The following is a 20,581-nucleotide window of genomic DNA, read 5'->3' on the forward strand; positions in this document are numbered from 1 at the left end:
CCATTCACCAAGGAAGGACGGCCGCCCCCCGTTCATTTCATTTGATGGAACTCCTAGCACGGTGCTCCACACGGTGTTAGACGTGAGGGATGTGGCAGTTGGGCAATTGGGCAGGACTGTCACCCTTACAGGTGTCCCGAGCTACTGCAGACAAATACCACAAATAGGTGTTGTCATGTGTCCTTGAGAATAGATTTTTTTCACCACAGACACACTCTTAAAAAACAAAATCACTTCCGGCCACACATCTGGTGTGTTAGCTAGAACACTGCTGGTCTCTGGCGCCATCTTCCCCGCTCCTACCTCCTTCCTACATCCTCTTCCTGCCCGCTCTGGAGCCCAGGTTATGCCCTCGGGACCACATTCGGCTCAGAGCGCCTGCTGCTGTTTTCCTAACATGAGGCCGACGTACGGGCTCCCCATAGGCTGTGGTGAACAGCCTTGGGTCCAATCCCAGGATTGGATTCTGATTGGACTCCACCAGACCTCCCAGAGACCACATTCTACCGGCATGCTATTTAAATGTTTTTCATTTAAAAAATAATGTCATATGCCTTCAAGAATAAATCTCACTTGTGGGCCGGGCCACCAATCCAGCTTAACTTCGCCCGTCATTCATTGTGCAGTCCGAGGATTACCAGCAAATCTCTCAAAAGCTCCATTTACGTGTCTGCCCACGGCTGCCATCTTCCCAACCAGCTGACCACACAGTACTTTACTGGGGAGTACTTAACCGGGGAGGAGCGCAAATCTGTGGGACAGATGACCTGTGTCCTTATTCTGATTCTACTGCTCACTAGTGGTGTGAACTTGACCAGTGTCTACTTTCTTTCTCCCCACCATCCCCTCAGGTTCAATGGTCCACATGGGTCAAATAAGTGGGTTTTGGCAAAAGGATTTCTAACTTCATTTCTAGGCAGAATTCATCGTCGATGGTTTACTCAGATTTCAATCCAAGTATGCAACAAAGGCCCTCATAAAATACTTTCAGAATAAAAAAGAAAAAAAAAAGTCAATGTCTGGAGAAAAACAGAAGCATGCAAAGACTGTATCACACACATACACACACAAATGCTGATAATTGGGTCAACATCTGCCTGGAAGCAGAACTCGAGCAGAATGCCCAAGTGCTGGGTGTTGTTGTTGTTGTTTTTCCCTCCTTCCCTCAAAAAAAGAATTAAAATTAAAAAATATGCCTAAGGACAGGGCTGGTGTATTGATCAAAGCTGGCATAGAGCTGGCGTCTGGCTCCCTGTCGGAGATATGTATCTAGACCACCGAAGAGCCCTGGCAGGTCAGAATCTACCCAGAAACAAGACAGATTTGCTGTGCACAAGTTCTTAAAAAAATAATAAACAGCTGCTTAACGGAAGATGAGCTGGGCCTCAGGATATACCAGGCCAGTCCGTGGACTTGGGCCCACGCACCTGAATGAACCCCAGCTGTGTGGGCCCATGGGGCAACCCCCCCCCCCCGCCCCAGGGCCCTCTCCTTCATCACAGGAGCATGCGGTGGACTTGCACTGCTCCAGTCCCTCCACCAGAGCCAAGACACAGGGAGAGGGTATGCCCGAAAAGTTCAGGTACAACCTCAGGGCTGGGACGGAGGGGGTGCTGTCTGCCAGGACTGAACACGACAGGACCCAGACCCCGCAGAGCCTTTTCCTCTACTTGCCGCCAGCAGACTACCACATGCCGACGGGCAGCCTGCCCTTCTACTCAGGGCAACCACCGCAGCCAATCAGAGCTCTTCCCTGAGGTGGCCCTGGCCATCTTGGGGTTCAGGACGCAGGGAATGGAGGCAATTCCATTTATAAGCGACAGCAGAACTCTTACCTTTATTATTATTAATTTTATATGAAGGCAGTGCCGTGACACAGAAAGCATGGAGACCGTGATAATGACGTGACTCCTCAGTATTGGAAAATAAATAAAATCCAGTCGCTCTCTTGAAGATCAACATACAGGGGATGAAAACAGAGACTCACGGCTCAAGCCCAGAAAGGTTCCGGGGGGCTCTTGGCTTGCTGTGGCCCCGTTGTGAGCTGAGTTTGTGGAGGAGGAAGAGGCTTTGTCTTTTAGGAGGGGACATTGGCTGGCCCGGGCTCCCTGCCCTCAGTCTTTCTTGGTTAGATGACTTGATCATTCTGAATCCCCTAACCTCACTTCTTCCCTCTGAGCAGCCTTCTTTGTGCGGCCCAGCGTCCACCACACAGCCGTGGAACAACACCGCTGTGCGTATTAATCTAGTACCCTCCACTGCTAAATCCCAGCCACCACGGACATCTACTCCGCCCTCCTGGCTGGCGAGCACCTGTTAGTGAGGAATCAGAAGCAACCGGTTTTCCTTCCTGCGGCCCCAGTGCGTCTTCCCCAGGTACCAACCCACCCAGAGGCCCCAACAGCTGATCGTTGGTGTCTGCCAAGCGGGGACCCAGAAAACCCCATTTTAAAATGCTCAGGCCGGGACTGGGAAGGTGGCTCAGTGGTAGAGTGCCTGCCTCGCATGCATGAAGCCCTGGGTTCGATTCCTCAGCACCACATCAACAGAAAAAGCTGGAAGAGGCGCTGTGGCTCAGGTGGTAGAGCGCTAGCCTTGAGCTGAAGAGCTGAGGGACAGCGCCCAGGCCCAGAGTTCAAGCCCCAGGACTGGCAAAAACAAAAATGCTCAGGCCAATGGAGACATTATATCTTACTCCTCAAAACATACCTCACCTACAGTCACACACGCGGAGCACTTATTATGAGAAAAAAGTATATCTACATCTATATATCCATATCTATATCTATATCTATATATACATCACTATGCCAAAATTGGAGCAGGGCACCTTTGCTTTCCGAGGAAGTTTGTTTCCTTTGAGTTACAGGACAGAAAGGACTCCATGAGAAGGACAGAAAATAAACAAATACCAAGATCCAGAAGTCAGAGGAAATCACGCACTGGGTAAAGGAACGGCCTGCCGCGGGGAAGCAACAGGACTGCAGATCAAAGGTGCAGCCTGGCTGCAGGGCTGAGGCAGGAGCCAGCAGAGGAGAGGTACCCAGGGCCGTCCCGCCATTGCCAAAAGGGAGAGATGGAGCGCAGGCCACCGCCCACCCCCATCAACTTGGGGTGTTGGCGATCTCAAACCCAGTCTTCCTGCACGCCCAGCACCCTTCTTATTTACGAAGCACAAACTATAATGGTGGTGGCATTGCAGGTAGGGGTGTGTGTGTGTGTGTGTATGTGTGTGTGTGTGTGTGTGTGTGTGTGTACAGGTCCAGTGTAAAACCAACCAACCAGTTTTCATCCTATTTGCATATCCATTGTATCAGGTTATGAATAATAAAGAGCAGCCACCATCAGATTCCAGGACACAAAATCCTGACATTTTTCCTGGGAGTTGGGAAGGGGGGTGGGGGGGTGAGCACGTGGCTCACTCCTAACCTAGGGCCTGGAGAATGGCACTCTAACACTGGAGAACCTGTGGGTCACATTTTCCAAAAGTTAGTTCCTCCTTGGAGCTGCTGATCGCAGCAAGAGAAAGCCGTTTTCTCCTACTTCCTTGTTGACTCTGGACCAAGGAACGTGAAATCATTCCTCTAGGGGCCTTGTTGTTTGCTTGTTGTTGTTGTTATTGTTTATTTCCTTCAGTTCTCTTAAACAGATCCATTCCCTTTTAATTTTAGGATCCAGCCCTGAAGATCCAGAATAGGAAATACTTTGGCAGGTAACTTGTATAAAATTTCTTATATATGATTTTTGTGCTTTAGCCACTCACATGGAATAATAATAACCATCTATGGAGCCCCTAATGGGTCCCAGGAAATTTACATACATTATCTTATTTAACCCACACGCAAGAAGAAATGGTGCGCCCCCCCCTTTCCACTCTCCACTTCCTGAACCCCCTCCCACACCAGATAAAGTACATAAAGAATGTAAGTAAAAGAATGTCATCTGTCTGATCTCGGAATTAGCCAGTGCTCTGCCTGTGTTTTGTTTTTTGTTGCTTTTTTTTGGTCGGTTGTGGGGTCTGAACTCTGGGCCTGGGCGCTGTCCCTCAGCTCTTCAGCTCAAGGCTAGCACTCTACCACTTGAGCCACAGTACCACTTCCGGCTTTTTTTCTTTTTGCTTATGTGGTGCTGAGGAATCGAACCCAGGGCCTCGGGCATGCAAGGCCAGCGCTCTACCACGGAGCCACCTTCCCAGCCCCTCTGCCTGTCTTTTCCGAGCTCCCTGCCTTCCCCTCCCTTTCTCCGGCTCTGTCCTGTGGGATGAGCTAAGTCCTAATGAAACAACCAGGAGCAAAACTGTGTTTAAAATTCCAAATTTCCAATGCTGCTGTGTGGGACCAGTCCTCTCCAACAACCTCCTCCTCCTCTTCTTCCTCCTCCTGCTCTTCCTCCTCTTCCTCCTCCTTCTCTCCTCCTCCTCTCCTCTTCTTCCTCCTCCTCCTCTTTCTCCTTATTGTCCTCTTCTTCCTCCTCTTCCTCTTCCTCATCCTCTTCTTCCTCCTCCTCTTCCTCTTCTTCTTCCTCCTCTTCCTCCTCCTCTTCCTTCTCTTCCTCCCCCCAGACCCTTTAGCCACAGGCAAGCCACAAATTCTAGGGCTTTGGAGGATGATGAGAGAAATATAAGTCCCTAACCAGGAGGAAGTCAAGAGGATACAATATTCTCTTTACATGCAAATGTCTTCATTACGGCCGGTAAAGAAGGTATTTGTATGGAAATTTATGTGGTTTTTATATGTCCTATTATTCAGTTTGCCTCAGAAAGCAAAAGGCCCTTTTGCACCAGAGGAGGGAGAAAAATGGGGCCGGCTCGGTGGAATCCATCACAGGCCCGTGGCGGGAAGAGGAACAAGCCCCTGGGCGGCTGCAGGAGCCTCCTCTCCCGGCCTGAGGATGGGGTCCAATAAGCCGGGCCTTAGGCTCCTGGGATTTCCGACTGGCCATCTCCCCGTCTCGTCCCCATGGAGACAGATCCGAACTTCCCACCCCACCCCGCACCCGCTTGCTTGACAGTTGCATTTCAGTATTTCAGAGGGAGACGAGGCTGAGTTTTGTAGCCTGCTGGAAACGGCTCTCAGAGGACGATATTATTATTATTATTTTTTAAGCAGGGCAGGACATATTTTTCTTCTATTGCTTCTCTGTCCTCTAGCCCAGACATCAGGGTGAACGGGAAGCCACACAGGTGGCCCTCCAGGCCATAGGATTCCCAGCTCCGATCCCAGCCTACGGCCTCTCCCCACCAATATCAACATCAGCAGAGGTTTCCATTCTGGGACCCTTGCTTTTTTTCCCCCTTTGCAGCATTCAAAATTTGCTTTAATTCTTAAAGAAAGGTGACTGACGGGGTCATCGGTCTCCTAGCGTTCTCTGGAAGGAACAACGGGACCCCCCCCCACACACACCCCTCAAATCCATCCGCCCCTGGCCAAAGTCAAATGAAAGGGATCTTGGAAACACCCGGCATCCACCCATCCATCCACGCGGGGTAGAGGGTGGCCCCCGCTGCCGCTGCCGCCGCCACCCAGCGCCATCTTCAGAAGACAGAGCAAATTGCCCCCCGCGCTTTGATTGCAGGCATGTTTGTTTTCTCTCTCGAAACGTGTAACAGGAAATTTGGCAGTTCACCTTTGTCAGCGGTTTGCTACGGCTGTATGCATGAGCCAGATGGGGCCTCTTTGTTTTAAGAAATTAAAAATGAAGAGGGAAAACATTAAAGGGGGGATGCTTATCTTTACCTCTCCTTCAAACTTCCTGCATAGACTCCTGAATCCTCGCTGAATAGATCTCTCTCTCTCTCTCTCTCTCTCTCACACACATATACACACACACACACATACACACATGCACACACGCACACATATACACACACAGATTATTTGTATTCGTACTGGGCACCAGAAGCCTGTACCTCTTTTAGGTCCAGCAATCAATAGTGTCAGAGAGACAGAAACCTATGCCTGGTGCCTGGCTGGACACTGCCCAGGCCCTCAGCCGGCCCACACAAGCTCTTCCATCAAGCACCTCAACGTAGGCTTGGCTGTAAGCACCGCCCAGAAGAGTCAGGAGCCCGGATGGAGGACCGAATGTATCCGTGAAAATGGAAATCTCAGGAAGGACTTTGGGGCGGTTGTACGTTCCCGGCGTATTTTTTCAATGATGGGGGAGGGAGGGCCCTTCTGACCTAAGAATTGCATCTGGAAATAAGATTATTTCCCCCATACAGTGTTCTCGCCTTGGGTTTGTCCGGCACCCGGAGAAGATAATGAAAAACAATACCTTATCCAGTTAGGTGTTTTCTTACAGGCTCTTCACGCAAATTAACTTACTTATCATCAGCTTAACTCTGTTGAGTAAATATATTTGCGTGCTTGTTTTTTTGAAAATAGGACAAATCTGAATGGACGTTAGGGGGCAAAGGCATTGCGGTCAGGTGACTTCCAATGATGGCTAAGTATTAGGACATAAACACAGGTAAGATTAAGGCACATATCCAAGAATCCTCTTGTCAACCCCCCCCCAAAACTCGTCAAAACTTGTCCAATATGGATCATAAGACTTTGGGGTATGTTTGAGGACCTCAAGCAAGTGCACTTCTGCTTGTCATTTCTCTCAAAAGAGGAGGAAAGGGAGAATGGTACGCTGGTCGGGGTATTACAGCAAGCAACACACATCTACAGTACAAGCTGTTCTTTGAACATGATGGTCTCTTAGCAGTGAGTATGTAGTTTTCCCACAGCCTGCTGGGTTTTTACAGCAATTGGTAGCCTTTTTTTTTTTTATTTCATACTTCCTTAGAACTGAAGACATATGTTTCCAAGCCAGCTGGCTTCTGCGAACAGCTGGCCCTATAGCTCAAGGAGAAGGAATTAAAGGTGTCTGTAGTGCGGACATTTCCCATTGACTTCTCCTTCCTTAAATCTGCTCTGGCACCTACGGAAATGAGACCGGTTTACTTCTGAAGCTCTCCCAAGAGTAAGGAGTAAAAGGCCGTCACTGTTAAAGCAAGGGCAAAGAAGCACCATTTGGACTGTGCCCTCTTTTGTATTTTTATTTTATGTGTCTAGCCTAGGAGCCAATTTGAAGGCTCGGTGTGCACCTTTTGGTCAGGATACACGTTTCCAAGACCCTGGTGGAGCCGACAGAGACCGGCTTGGCATAATTAAATACCCGCCCTGCACAGCAAAAGAGCAGCGGGCCGTCCGTTACTGCATCGATACTGCCATAAATCTGAGCCCATCAGGCAACCCAGAAAACCCCATTACACAGAGCACAAGGCAATTAAGTGGTGCCAGATCCAGCCAGCCTCTAAGAAATCTATGACCCATGGGTCCCTTTAGTAACCACACCAGTGCCTCTCTTGGAAATGACAGGGAGGGGGGAGATGGTCAGCACGCTAAAGAAAGACTTCACTTGGATATTTCCTGGCAGCTCTGCCCTGGCATCAGTCTGTGGTTTTGCTCATCTCTGCTTGCTTTTCTTTTTCTCTTTTTCTTTTCCCTTCCTCCTTCCCTCCCTTTCTTCTTTTCCTCCCTCCTTTCCTCCCTTTCCTCCTTCCTTCCTTCTTTCTCCTTCCCTCCTTCCTTTCCTTCATTGAGATGGAAGTCTTGCAAACTTTTTGCCTACTTGAACCAGGTCCTCTTCGGTCTCTGTCTCCCAGGTCCTCTTCGGTCTCTGTCTGTTCCCGGCTAGGAGAGCTATCCTGTTTACTGTGGAGAGGCGCTTTCCCTAACTTTGCTTTACTTTTTGTTCCCCTGTGTGCTCACCATGAGCGAGCGTTTGTCATCCTTTGGTTGGAGCGTGAACGAGTCACTTTACAGACCTAAAAGGAATGTCTCAAACATCCCGTGTGCTCTGAGCCATTGTTAAAGGGAAATTCCTAGAGTGACCACTTGGGTTTTTGTGTTTGTTTTCGTTTGCGCCTGTCCTGGGGCTGGAACTCAAGGCCTGAGTGCTGTCCCTGAACTCTTGTGCTCAAGGCTAGTGTTCTTATTACTTGAGCCACAGCTCCACTTCAAGTTTGGTTTGGGTGCTTAATTGGAAGTAAAAGTCTCAAGGACTTTCCTGACAGGGCTGGCTTTGAACCGCTATCCTCAGATTCAACCTCCTAAGTAGCTCACAGGCGTGAGCACCAGCATGCGTGACCAGAGAAATGATGTCAGGCAAAGCCAGCAGGAACATCCCCTTAGATCTGATTGGTACAGCCACGCCAACCTCAAGTTCCTGCATCCCGATCTACGCCAACAAGACCGTCCAGGCTGGGGTCCATGTCTGACAGCAGGGTCATTCGTTCCCTCTGTAACCTCCCTGACACGGGTGAGCCGCAGGGCAGGCCCTGTCCAGGCACAGACCCTGCCACAGCCCTGATTTTAGGCTTACAAGCTGCAGAACTGTGAGCAATAAAACATAAGCTCCCCGGTTTATTCTTTTGCAAACGGACTAAGACAGCCCTCTACCTCCAGATAACCTTCTCTCCCGCCCCCCTATCGCCTAAATTCTCTCCTCCATCGTTTCCCAAATGTAAATATTTCTTTTATTTTAAGTAATTGTATTTTCCGAGACAGGGTCTCAGTACGTGGCTCAGATCGGCCCCAAACTCAACCAATCCTTCTGCCGCAGCCTCCCAAGTGCTGGGATTACAGGTACATGCCACAGGTACCTAGGATCGGCTATATTTTAGAAGCATCTATATTTTAGAAGCATCGGCTGCCTGATCAATTTGTGGACATTATCTAATAACCTCGGGGTCTCACTGTTGGACTCACACGTCTCCTTTCTGGGAAAAGTGACCCTCAAAGTCGTTTACCCTTTCCTTGGCAATAATAAGACAGTCAGAGCTACCCAGTGATCCACGGAAGGAGTTCCACAGAGACCGAGGGGAAAGGAGGGTCTGGAAATACGATCTTGTTAACATGAGGTGGGTAACAGAAGTGAGAATGGACGTGTGGGGAGAGAGCTCTTTTCCCACAGTCTAGCCTGCCCTCCCTTAAGGTTTGAAGCTGACACGGTGTTTTGACTCCTTGTCTCCCTGACTCCGCGAAGCTGCCTGTCCAGCCAGGTGGTAACCATCGTAGCCAGCGTGTCATCAAGATCCAGCTTCGGAACTGAGACGATCCTTACGGCGGCCACAGAAATCAGAGTTTCAGGAGGTAAATGTCCCCTGACTGAGGCCAGATTAGGAAATGGACTGAATGCAACCTCGCAGAGTTGGGCTCGTGTTTGGACAACCGCGTGGACCTATGTGAGAATGCCCCTTGGGAAGACTGGCACTGATGCCAATAAGAAAACGCGACTCATGGTCACTGCAGTGCGCGGACACAGAGTCCCCGTCTGACATCCGAGAGGGAGGAGGGCGTGGCCTAGGAAAACAGCAATAAGCGGTTATGTGAGGATGCAGGAGCGGCCGAAAGGTAACCGCCAGGTGCCCGTCAGAGCATGCGCGTGTAAAGATGTGCACCAGAGTGACAGGGTTAATGGACAATGACGGAGACACGTAAGCCAGGCGCTAGCTCTGCAGCTGGGGGAAAAAAACAACAACAACAAAAAGCAGGCTTACCCTGTAGTAATCTGTGCTGTAGACGTCCCTGGACATGCCGAAGTCTCCGATCTTCACCAGCAGGTTGGCTCCAACCAGGCAGTTCCTGGTAGCCAGGTCCCGGTGCACGAAGTGCTGAGAGGCAAGGTACACCATGCCGGAGGCGATCTGGCTGGCGATGTGCAGCATCTGAGAGAGCCCCAGCTCACCCTTCGCCTGGCGCGGCTGTCCGTCCACGAGGATCATGGCATCAGGCCCATGGGCCCTGCAGGTGGAGGGGAAGGAGGGAGGGAGCGGCGGCAGGGTCAGGTGATGGAAGTGCCCCAGGACCTCCCGGGAACACTTGCGATTTCCATTCCCTGTGGTCTCTTCTGCTTCCTCAACATTACGGTAAGTGAGCTGAGCAGTGGCAGGGAGAAACTTGAACAACCAGATCCCTGAGATGACCTCAGACATTCTCGAACGGAACAAGAAACAAATCTACTCTTTTCATGGTTTTTTTTTTTTTTGACATTTTAAAAAATATATTTTACTCCTACCTAGAGTAGATGGCTCCTACAGAATAACTAATGGAACGGCCATCATTAATGCTGACACAACCCTCATCATGTGGCAAGCGCCATTTCTGATTGACTTTAATATTCTCAGTGAAACTTCCACTTTTGAAATAAAGAAATCAAGGGACCCCTCCCCCCAATGATCTGACTTCCCCCCCCCCCACACACACACCTCCACCCCAGCCCAAATCCCAGAAATCCCAAAATAGTTGATCAGGATGTAGGCTTCAAGGCCACGCCCACCACTAATTGGGAAGGAAAGCCGCCCAACTGAACACCAAGGAAGGCTTCAGACAGGATCCGGGCTCCGCCCCCTAGGATCCCAATTGGCTATGCAGAATTCCTTCATTTGCATTTCCTACTAGCTCTCATGGCCGCTGACCCTCAAGTCCCTATCCCAACAGTAATTAGTGGGGTGCGGCGTCCACCTCCCCGCTCAGGAACCTGGGGGAGCAGGGAAAGGTAGAGAGACGAGAAAGGCTCAGGGAGCACCCCCCCCGCCCAGTCCCTCCTCCATTCCAAACTGAGGTGCGGGTTTGTTATCCCACGGCTCCGACTGTCCTATCGGTCACTTTTGCTGCTCTCTCTCCCTTCTGCGGGAAGCGCAATGGGCCGTAACCACACCCAGGGCCCTTATTTATGAAGCCGTAGGCCAACGAGCCCTTGCTGTACAGCAAGGACTCAGCCTGTTTTACTGCTTCTCCAATTTCCACTGAAAGGCGCCGTTAACTGTGGACACACTCGTTTGATGATCTCTGGTGGGCTCAGTGGACCTCACTCCTGGGAAGGAAGGCCGATGTGAGGGCAGGTGACACCAGCCATGGTGATAAGCCAGCTCCCGGGAAGGGCTGGGGTACCCTTCTCTAAGAGCCTCCCGGTGCCAAGGCATCCAGAAAACCCAACCTAATTGGTAGCATCCACTGGAGAAGCCCTAACCAGGAGCCCAGGCCACAGGGCCTTGACCTGGAGAGACCACACCATGCTGTCTTCAGGGGACTCCAAAGAGACTGGCAGAGAGGCAGCCCCACCCGAAGCTTTGTACCTCCCTTCCCTTCATTCCCTTCCTACTTTCGGCCTCTTCCTGGCCTCTACTCTCTTCCCTTCTGCTCCCTTTTCTTCCCTTTCCCTTCGAATGGGCATGGCAAGGACACAGGGGGCCATGCAGTTCCCCCAGCCCCCTGAGGGTGGCGCTGATGTGAAGGAGGGGGGGGAGGAAGACGGGGCTGGGGCTCTGGCCTCGGGACTACTGAACACAAAGCAGAGGGGATTTCCCCGCAGCCTGAGACCGGGGTTGGAGGTGGGCGTGGTGGCGCCCAGTTTGCATGGGGGGCACGGGGATGGGGGTGGTGGGCGGAGGTCCCGGCTCACCTGAGGAACTTGTTCAGGTCTCCGTGCTTCATGTACTCGAAGACCATGATGAGGGGGTCCCCGTCACCGCACACCCCGTAGAACTTCACGATGTGCTCGTGCTGCAGGTTGGTGAGGAGCTCAGCCTCCCTCTGGAAATCCTTGCGGGCAGCCAGCGTGGGGTCCTTCAGCGCCTGGCGGCCACGGGGGTATACCATACCGAGCAATCAGAGGGCGGGCGGGGCTCCTCCACCCTACACACACACACACACACACACACACACACACACGGCCTCACTCCCCACGAATACGATTTTAACCGGAATGGAAAGGCAATGAAAGCCAACCCCCGAGGCCTTCCCCCTAGATATCTCCATCTGCCAGGCCTATAAGCCCGAGTGAGTGCCGAAGGCCAGAGAGCCCCCCCTCTGCCCCCCTCCACCACAGCCCCCTTTAGAGTCACCTGCAGGCCTCCCCTCCAAGACCCTCCATCACCAGGACACACATCCGAGTTGCCGGACTCGGCTGACAAGGATCACCCGCCCCCACCTTGCCTTCCAACGCTTTTACCTTCACCGTGCTACCCCTCCCAACAGTGGAATACCCCCGACAAAAATGGCATAATGGCCAAAAAGAGTTTTAAAAATCGTTTAGACGTACTGGGGAGAGGGTGGGAAAGGTCGGGGGGGAGGGGAGGGCATGGTCAGACAGCAGAGCTGCCCAGCCCAGTCAGGGCTGCCAAGATGGTAAGACGGGCCGAGGAGAGAAATAAAGTAGGCGACCTCTTTGGGGACGCCCCGTGCGTTTTCTTGCAGTTGCTGTCGTCTTTGTTGTCAGCTTTGAAAGCTCCACTGCTGAGCCCGTGTGTGTGTGTGTGTGTGTGTGTGTGTGTGTGTGTGTGTGTGTGTGTGTGTGTGTGTGTGTGTGTGTGTGTGTGTGACGTTTAAGTTAAGGTCTCACTTCCAGCCCAGACATCTACCTAGACTGTGGTCCTCCTATTTTAAGCTCCCCGTCATAACTAGAATGGCAGGAGTGTACCACCATGCCTAGCTCCCTCCACTGAGATGAAGACTCAGGGATTTTTCCCCCCCTACCTAGCCTCGCTCAGAACCTCAGTCCTTCAGATCTCAGCCTTCCGTGTCTAGTACGGCAGGTGTGCGCTGCTGGCGCCCAGCTCCCTGGCTGATTTATTTATTTTAAATCAGGGCTATGTCTCTGCACTCTCCGGCGGAGACTCTGCTTGCTTTGGGAAGCTCCCTGTGAACAAAGGCCTAGACAGAATGGGGGTATTTGGGAACCAGAGTCATGGGGAGAGACGGATCTTCTCTGGGACCCGGGGCTCGGAGTCCCAGACCCCCCCCACACCCCACCCCGAGCTGCCTGGGTTATAGAATCATGAGGGTGATTTATCTATTTTTATGGAGAAGACAAAAAGAAAAAAAATGGAACCCAGCATGGGTGGGATGGGAGGATATAAAGATTTATGTGGGACGCTGGATTTATGAGAAGGAGAAGGAGATCGAATTTGGGGCCGGCCAAATGGCCTTCCTCCATCTCTAAATCACTGTCTCCCACAGCCCGGATGTCGGGGGTAGCTCTGGGGTGTTTCCGTTCTCAGCCTCAAGCGGGACCAGCCCTCGTCCTCCAGATTGGCACCCTGCACGGCCGGGCAGACTCCGGGTTCTCCTTTTGACAGATGGAGCACAAAGCAACCGCTGTCTCTGTCGCTCCCGTGCACCCCTTTCTCCTGCCTTCGCACTGGCTTTTCCGGCTTCTGGAAAGATCTTACGTAACCGGCCAAGTCTGGAGCCACTGGGGTCCAGAGTGGCAAGTGGCCCCGGGGTCCCCCGGGAGTGATGCAGCTGGGTCAGGGATGGCAGGGGAATCACGAGGGGGAGGGGGAGGGGGAGGACCGGGCCTTAAGGCCTCCCGGCCTCCTGGGGGAGGGGGGGGCTGGTGAGCCCACTTCCAGTACTTGCTTGGTTGCTAGGAAACAGCAAACAGGTCAGCAGTGAGTGGCCGGCAATACAGCCGGTCTTTATGCTAGCCACCGACTGCTGCACAAAGAAGGTCTTGACGCTGGAGACGCTCTGGAGGGGCCCTGGGACAGACTTCTGTCTCTCCATGGGCAAAGAGGAGAGCTGGGATTTGCCTCACAGAACAAGACACACACACAAAAAAAACCCCTCACGTTTTCTGCTGAGCCCTTGGTAGCTCAGGTTCTCTCAAACGAGCTCTTTGGGAGTCTGAGATCGGAGGATCCAGGTTCGAGACCCCATCAGGAGGATACATCTGAGAGCCTCTTATCTCCAACTGACCAGCCGAAAGCCGGAATTCCTCCCCCATCCCTCCCCAGCATCCAGGGGCTAAGTGCCTGGCCAGACTTCTTTCTGATCTTCTGGAGTCCTCCCCCTAACAGGACCCCCTCCCACAGGCCCCCCTGGGCAGCCCCTCCACCCAGCTCTGCTCCTGAGAAATGGCTGAGTGACTTTCAAGCAGAGACAGCTCATCCTGCAGAGCGGATGAGCCAGGGCCTCAGGAAGCCAAGCTGGGCCCCGTCCCCTGGGTATAAGCAGCCCCAAGGACCATGGCTAAGGCCTGACCCCAAAGGAGGCTGGTTCTGGCTCCACCAGAAAGAGGACCTCCCCCCCGCCCCCAGCGGTGTCTGAGGAGGCCAGTTTGGTACCAAGTTCCCCGATGGGGAAGTAGGTAAGACCCTCCCTCCCACCTCCCCAGCCCTCCCCCCCATCCTACCATGCCACCTGCTCTGGGCTTTACCTTCACCGCCACAAGCATCTTGTCCTTGGTGGGGCTGAGGTTGTAGCACTCGGCCAGGAAGACCTTTCCAAAGGCCCCCTCCCCCAGTTCTCTCTTGAGCACGATGTCTCTCCTCTTGATGTGCTGGACATCTGCCAGGGGTCACAGCGGTGGGGGGGAGGGAGGGAGGGCAGAGGTGTCAGTCCCGGGCCGAAGGCCAGGGCTCTGAGCTCCCCCAGCAGGGACAGCCACGGTCACCCGGTGTTGCGTGGCGATTGTGTGACCCGGGATCTGATCTCCCATGGCTGGAGAGCAGACCTGGAGGTCACGGGTGGGGACCGGCACCGGGCCAGCCATTCAGGTGCAGGAGCAACTCTGCCACTGAGGCTGAGACTCAGTTCCGAATCCTCACTGCGTCTCCTTGCTTTCTAACTCTTCATTCTTAAGTTTGGACAGCTATGGAGTGTCACAGCCTCAGGATCCTCGTCGGTAAAGGACGATGAGTAACAATCCCTTCCTGGGGCTGACTTCTTGAATGAAGGCTAAATGAGATAATCCATACAGAGAGCTTGGCCTAGCCCCTGGGATAGGCTAAAGCCATGCACACGCATACGCATACATGTACACACACACGCACACACACACACTCCCACCCACTGACTACAATCCCAAGCCCAGCTGTCTTCTATGAAGTGTCTGGCTCTGGTAGAAACTACTAGGTAGCCACTAAAATTATCTCAGGAAATAGTTTTATTTGTCCAATGCCTCTCAGAAAGAGAGAGAGAGAGAGAGAGAGTCACAAGTGTCAAGTTCAAGCCCGTACAAAGAGAAGGGTTGGACTAGTCCTGCTAATTTAGCAACCTAATTAAAGTCTGTCTGCCAGAAGAAAGCAGCGCGGCGACCTCGGCCCTCCCACCTCTGGAAAGAACGCGCTAGAAGGAATTTGTACGCGCAGTGAGCGCTGCGAAAGGGAGCCTTCCGGAGATGGTTGGCTGACCTCCGTGCTAATTGTTCGACAGGCAGAAGCGCGTTAAATACCTGTCTTAACATCACCAGGGCCGCCACAGGTCCCGGAGGAAGAATCGTCTCCCGATGACCTTGTTGAAAACGGGAAAGCCAAGAGTGGAGGACTGTGGCAAACGGTCCCCACGCACGGCCGAGGGAGGCGGCCAGAAGGCCTGGCTAACCGTCTCCGTGGGTCTGGGGGTGGCCGTTCCCCCATCCGAGCCCCACATCCTGGAGGCACCGGGAAGGCCTGCCCCATGACCGTATTGTGGAAGGGAAGGCGGGAAGGATACGGTGTTCTTCTCCCCCACAAGGCTGGCAGTTGCTAGCGGCTGCGCCTCACCGGCTGGTCTCAGGACTCTAAAGAGGCTGCCACACCCCGGTCTAGCCTCCTACCCCGGTCTAGCCTGGCCTCTTCTGTCTCTCTTTCCTGACATCTGGGGTCTGGCCCTGAAGGAGCCGATGAAGCCGTCTCCCGCTGCGGGGGGACGGAAGGTCAGGGCCGCTCTGGGAAGGGCCTCGGCTCGCGACTGGTGACGAGGTGACCCCTGCGGGCCGGGGCGCGGGTGTGGCCCGGGAGGATGTGGCGGGGAGGAGCAGTTTCCACGGGTGGAAGCCAGGGGCTTAGAACAAGACACCGTGAAAGACCCCCGAAGGCTCGCCCGCCTCAGTCCCCGCCCTGGGTCTCCGTCCCTCAGACGCAGCGTGGTTGGGAGGGATTGAACCGAGTTCTTGCTCCCTGCCGAGCTTCTGCCTGAGGAGGCCTGCAGACCAGAGAGCCCTCCGGGTGGAAACCTTGTGTCCACCGTGACGTGTTTTACTTCCCCTTCGTCTCCCCGCCTCCTCCCTGGGCAGAAAGGCTGGAAGGCTCTGTGGGGACTCAGGGAAACCAAGTGGGAGCAGCCTGGTCCTTGAAGTCCCTGGAGCCTGGCCGGGGCTTGGACGGCCGTGGACCTTGAGCAGTGGCGTGGGCAGGGACCCTGGCCTGGGAAACTCTCCGCTCCACCAGCCCATGCCAGGGGTAAGCTGGATACCTCCAGCAGGACCAGGCCTCTGCTCTGGCCGTGAGTGAGGCTGTGTCTTTGTCAGGGCCACGGGGGTGTCTCTGGCCCATCCCCGCTGTCTGAAGAGCGAGGAGAGCTTGAGATGCATGCGTGCGGGGGGCCGGCCACGGGAGGAACAGAGCATCAGAGGAGGGAACAAGGGACACGCTCCTCCAGGGCGGAACCGGTTCCGGGCCCAGCCCTGCGCCACATCCACGGAGCTTTGGCAAAGAAAGGCTGGCTCGGGGCCCGAGGCACGGGGCAAATCACTTCCGTGTGGAAGATACCTTGTGCCGGAGAGACTCGAGATCTCTGAAGGGCCATCCGAGCGGCTTCGATCCCAAAACCACCAAAGAAGAAGGTGGGCAAAGGGCAGTAATGGGGGTCGAGACTCTTACAGTTGCAGGTGACCTTCCAGATTCACAGAGGTCAAAAAGTCTCTCCTCTTTCTGTCTCTGTCTCTCTGTCTGTCTGTCTGTCTCTGTCTCTGCCTTTCTGTCTGTCTCTGTCTCTCTCGCTCTCTGTCTCTGTCTGTCTGTCTCTCTGTCTCTGTCTCTGTCTCTTCCTCTGTCTCTGTCTGTCTCTGTCTTTCTGTCTCTGTCTCTATCTCTCTGTCTCTGTCTCTGTCTGTCTCTCTGTCTCTGTCTCTCCCTCTGTCTGTCTGTCTGTCTGTCTCTGTCTGCCTTTCTGTCTCTGTCTGTCTGTCTCTCTCTCTCTGTCTGTCTCTCTGTCTGTCTGTCTGTCTGTCTCTCTCTCGCTCTGTCTCTCTCCTCCCACTCCCTCCCCATCATAGCTCTGTGTCCCTTGATAGGCATTAAGGCTGCCTTTACTCTTATCTGTCCCAACTGTACAGCCACCAAAATGGTCCGGCCCAGCTTCCACCCTTCCACTCCCAGCCGGCTTTCTCTCGCTGTTTTTCCTGGGGCTCTCCACCAGCACGGTCCTCAGGGAACATGGGTGTGGACGGGTGAGCACGGGGCAGAACTAGGCTCTGCCGGGCCGCCGGGGAGGGGCAGGAGCCAACCATTTCATGACTGACGTGCACGCGTCTATTTGGATCTCGGCTGTGCTTATTTTTAGGTCTCCTCGTGCTGCTCAGCGCAGCCTCTCTGGCGAAGCCATCTGACCCACGGGCCAAAAACTTTAAAAAGTGATGGATTTTCTTAGGATGAGAAGGCATCAATCTCCTTTGACGGCCCGGCTGGCTGGCCCGACACAGTCTGGGTCTCCGGGCCGTGGGAAGATCTCCCCTGCCGAGGAGGACCAGGTTGCTGGAGAGAATGGGGGGCTGGTAGCTGAGGGGGTCTTTGGAGAATGGGAAGGGTACTGGGACCTTTGTCTCTGGTTCTCCCCAAACTGCCTTTGTGCAAACCAATCAGTGCCCAGCCTTCCGGGAAGGTTCCAAGGACCCCTCCTCCTCAGCGGGGATGGAGGCAATGATCCTGTGCGTGGGGGATTGGGTTCTGGGAGGACCCCTCGGCCCGCAGCCAGCTGGAGCTCAGGTAGAATCTCTCATCCAGCAAGGGTAGCCCCGAGGCCTGGGAGGACAGCAGCTTGCTAGGCCAGGCCTCCCTCCTCTGCTGAACTGGGCAGGGCGTGGGGGGGGGGTACCCTGTGATTAATTAGAGATAGGATGGACTTTCCTGCCCAATCCTCAGACCTCAGCCTCCTGAGTAGCTAGGATGACATTTGTAAGCCACTGGCGCCCGGCTAGAAGCATGGATATGTAATTTTTTTTAAATGCCATTTCTTGGAGATTTGCACTCTCGGAGCTCAAGCTATGTCTAAACATGACAGTGACGGGGGGGAAGGGAGGGAGAGCTTGAAGACAGCTGATGATTTTCTCCAGAATTAAAACAGCCTGAGGCTGCTCAGGGTCGGGCCAGCGCTGTCTCGGGGAGGTCACCGGTCACCTGTCCAAGGCCAACACCGGGACGTGCGACCTCCGCCTTCCTCGGAGTCTAAAAGAGTTTGGGGGAGGAGGTTGGTGAGACAGCGGAATAAAGACATCTCAAGGCGGAGACAGCTACCTACTCAAGGCCGGTATTGATCAGCAGGGTTCCTGGGCTCCGTGGTTATAAATTACGGCAATCCCGACTCTGCTGTACTACCAACTGCAAAAAATCAGTCTGGCAAAGCCAGCATGCTCTCCGAGTTTTGCCCGAGGCTCGGTGGGCCAGGCTCATTGCCAGCCTGGGGAAGGTCCTGTGTGGGCAGCGGTGACACTGTCTTTCCACGCAGGCTGGGATGCTGTCCACAAAGGCCGGACCCCGCCGGACCTCCTGCATGTGGGGGGGGGAGGAGGGACTAGAACACTCAGTTGTCAACTGGTTAGTTCTCTTGCCGGGAACTCTGGGATCTTTCCTCGTGATGCCATTTGTGCTCACCTCCTTTAGTTAATCGTCCTTTTGGGTCCTATTAATAATAAAACTCGCTGCCATCGACGGAGCACTTAACTACCCCGAGTCGGGTGCCGGGCTGAGTACCAGGCACACTGTCTCAGCCATCTTCTGAGGCTCAAGGTGATCATGTCCTTGATCCAAGACCCTGAGTTCCTCTCCCCGCACCTCCCCCCACCCCCGCCAGGTGGCCTTTTTGGATTCTAAAGTCTAGGACTGCAGTCCCCCTTTCCCCTGGGGACTCCATCCAAGACCCCCCACCCTCTGCAGTGGGCGCCTGAGAGACCCCCAGCTCCACAAGCACATATACTATGGAGAACTTTCCTTTATATATTGAACCTAGAAAGAGATTCTCCAGCATCACTTACAACAGAACAATTACAACACCCTGAACTATATATATAGAGAGAGATGTATATATGTGAATATATACATAATATATTCACACCCATATCACTCTGTGCGGACCGCGTGTGGTTGGCGGTGTGCAGCTGAGCCGAGCGTAAGGCCGTGGGCCAGGGGCACTACTGTGGGAGGAGACGGGGTCACTGATCCATCCGCAGGTCATGGCAGACCTCTCTCCATGCTGCCACGCCCGCTCCGGGGAGACTTCCCGACCTCCACACTGTCCGGTATCAATACTCAGAGGAGACCCACAATATCCCATAAACACACGGTCACTTCACGCTCGCTACCGCGGTGGCCCCAGGGGGGCCCTGGCCTCCGAGGCTACCGTGGCAGGATGCTTCCTGAAGATGAGGACAGCGCTGAGGGGCACTGTCCCACAGAGATGCCAGGGACGGGCGGGGGGCGGGGGGGAAGCAGTTCCCCATGGCGGCCTCATGCATGGAGGAGGAGGGGGACTCTTGGCAGGAGAACGGGATGAGGGATCGGGGAGAGGAAGGGAGGATCTCTGAGAAGCGTGTGTTTTCTTTGCACTAACCAGACCCCAGGGTCTCGGGCTGCCAGAGACACATTTAATTACACGTGAGATGGAATGTCTTTGAGTGGAAAAGAATAACATTCTCACAGTTCCAACCGGGGGTGGGGGGGGGGGAGGTTCCGACATGGCAGGAGGGGGAGAGGGGGCCAGCTCTAGAACTTTGAGGGGGGAAAGACGCTGCGGGAAAGGCCGGGACTCCCGCTTTCTCCAGCTGTCGGGAATCTCGGCCCCGGGGCTGTACCTCCTCCTATCCATCCGTGGCAGGACGGTCTCTCCCATTTTGCCGACCAGGTGAGCTCAATCCTGGCTGTCCACACACCACACCTGGTGTTGGGTCTACAGCTGACTTCAGCCAGTCCTCCCCCTCTCCCCCCCCCCACACCCCCCCCCCCATCCCGGACAGAGGAAGACAGCGCGGCCAAGTATTCCGACACAACCGCTCTTGCGAAGCATTCTCTGGAAGGACTTCCACGCCCGGGGATGGGAAGATCTCCTGGGCTTATGACAAGGCCCTTTCTAGAAGAACGGATTTCAAAGGCTGGAGAGCCTACAGAGGAACTCTGCGGAGCCTCTCCTTGGAAGCGTAGCCCTTAAATTGATGGACCAAGCGGGACCAAGTGACGTGGGAAAGGACTCGGGGCAGACCACACACCGGCACTGATCCCATGTGCCGGCCGTCCTGGAGAGAGGTTGGGCGAGGTGGGCTCAGGACCGCTTATGTAAGAACCCCCCCCCCCACACACACACACTCAGACTCACCCCAAGGCCTCCTCTCAGTGGAACATCTCTGCAAAGAGGCTCTGAAGAGGGGCGGGCGACGTCTTGGGTTACAAGGCCCACGTGGTGTATTCCTCCAGGTCGGGGCCCAAGGCACCATGGGTACTCATTAAGTACGTGATGAATGAATGAATAAATTAAAACTCCCCCTGAAGCACGGCTAGAGACGTTATCCGAGGAGGACACCGCAAAGAGGGAGGAAGAAGGGGTTCGGGGGCAGG

The 20,581-nt window shown here is 54.1% G+C and overlaps 1 protein-coding gene across 4 annotated transcripts in view; it reads right to left on the reverse strand.

The window, feature by feature from the left end:
• Ntrk3 (neurotrophic receptor tyrosine kinase 3) overlaps positions 1–20,581 on the reverse strand; it is a 231,840-nt gene that overhangs the window by 23,283 nt on the left and 187,976 nt on the right. For all 4 annotated transcript variants that reach the window (XM_042698525.1, XM_042698524.1, XM_042698523.1 and 1 more), the window contains 3 exons: positions 14,215–14,345; positions 11,458–11,630; positions 9,554–9,797 (listed from right to left, as the gene is read on the reverse strand). In XM_042698525.1, the coding sequence (XP_042554459.1) occupies positions 9,554–9,797; positions 11,458–11,630; positions 14,215–14,345 (548 nt within the window). The remainder of the gene's footprint in view (positions 1–9,553; positions 9,798–11,457; positions 11,631–14,214; positions 14,346–20,581) is intronic.

Source organism: Dipodomys spectabilis, unplaced genomic scaffold (genome assembly GCF_019054845.1).
Source record: "Dipodomys spectabilis isolate Male_0828 unplaced genomic scaffold, ASM1905484v1 ptg000233l, whole genome shotgun sequence".
NCBI lineage: Eukaryota > Metazoa > Chordata > Mammalia > Rodentia > Heteromyidae > Dipodomys > Dipodomys spectabilis.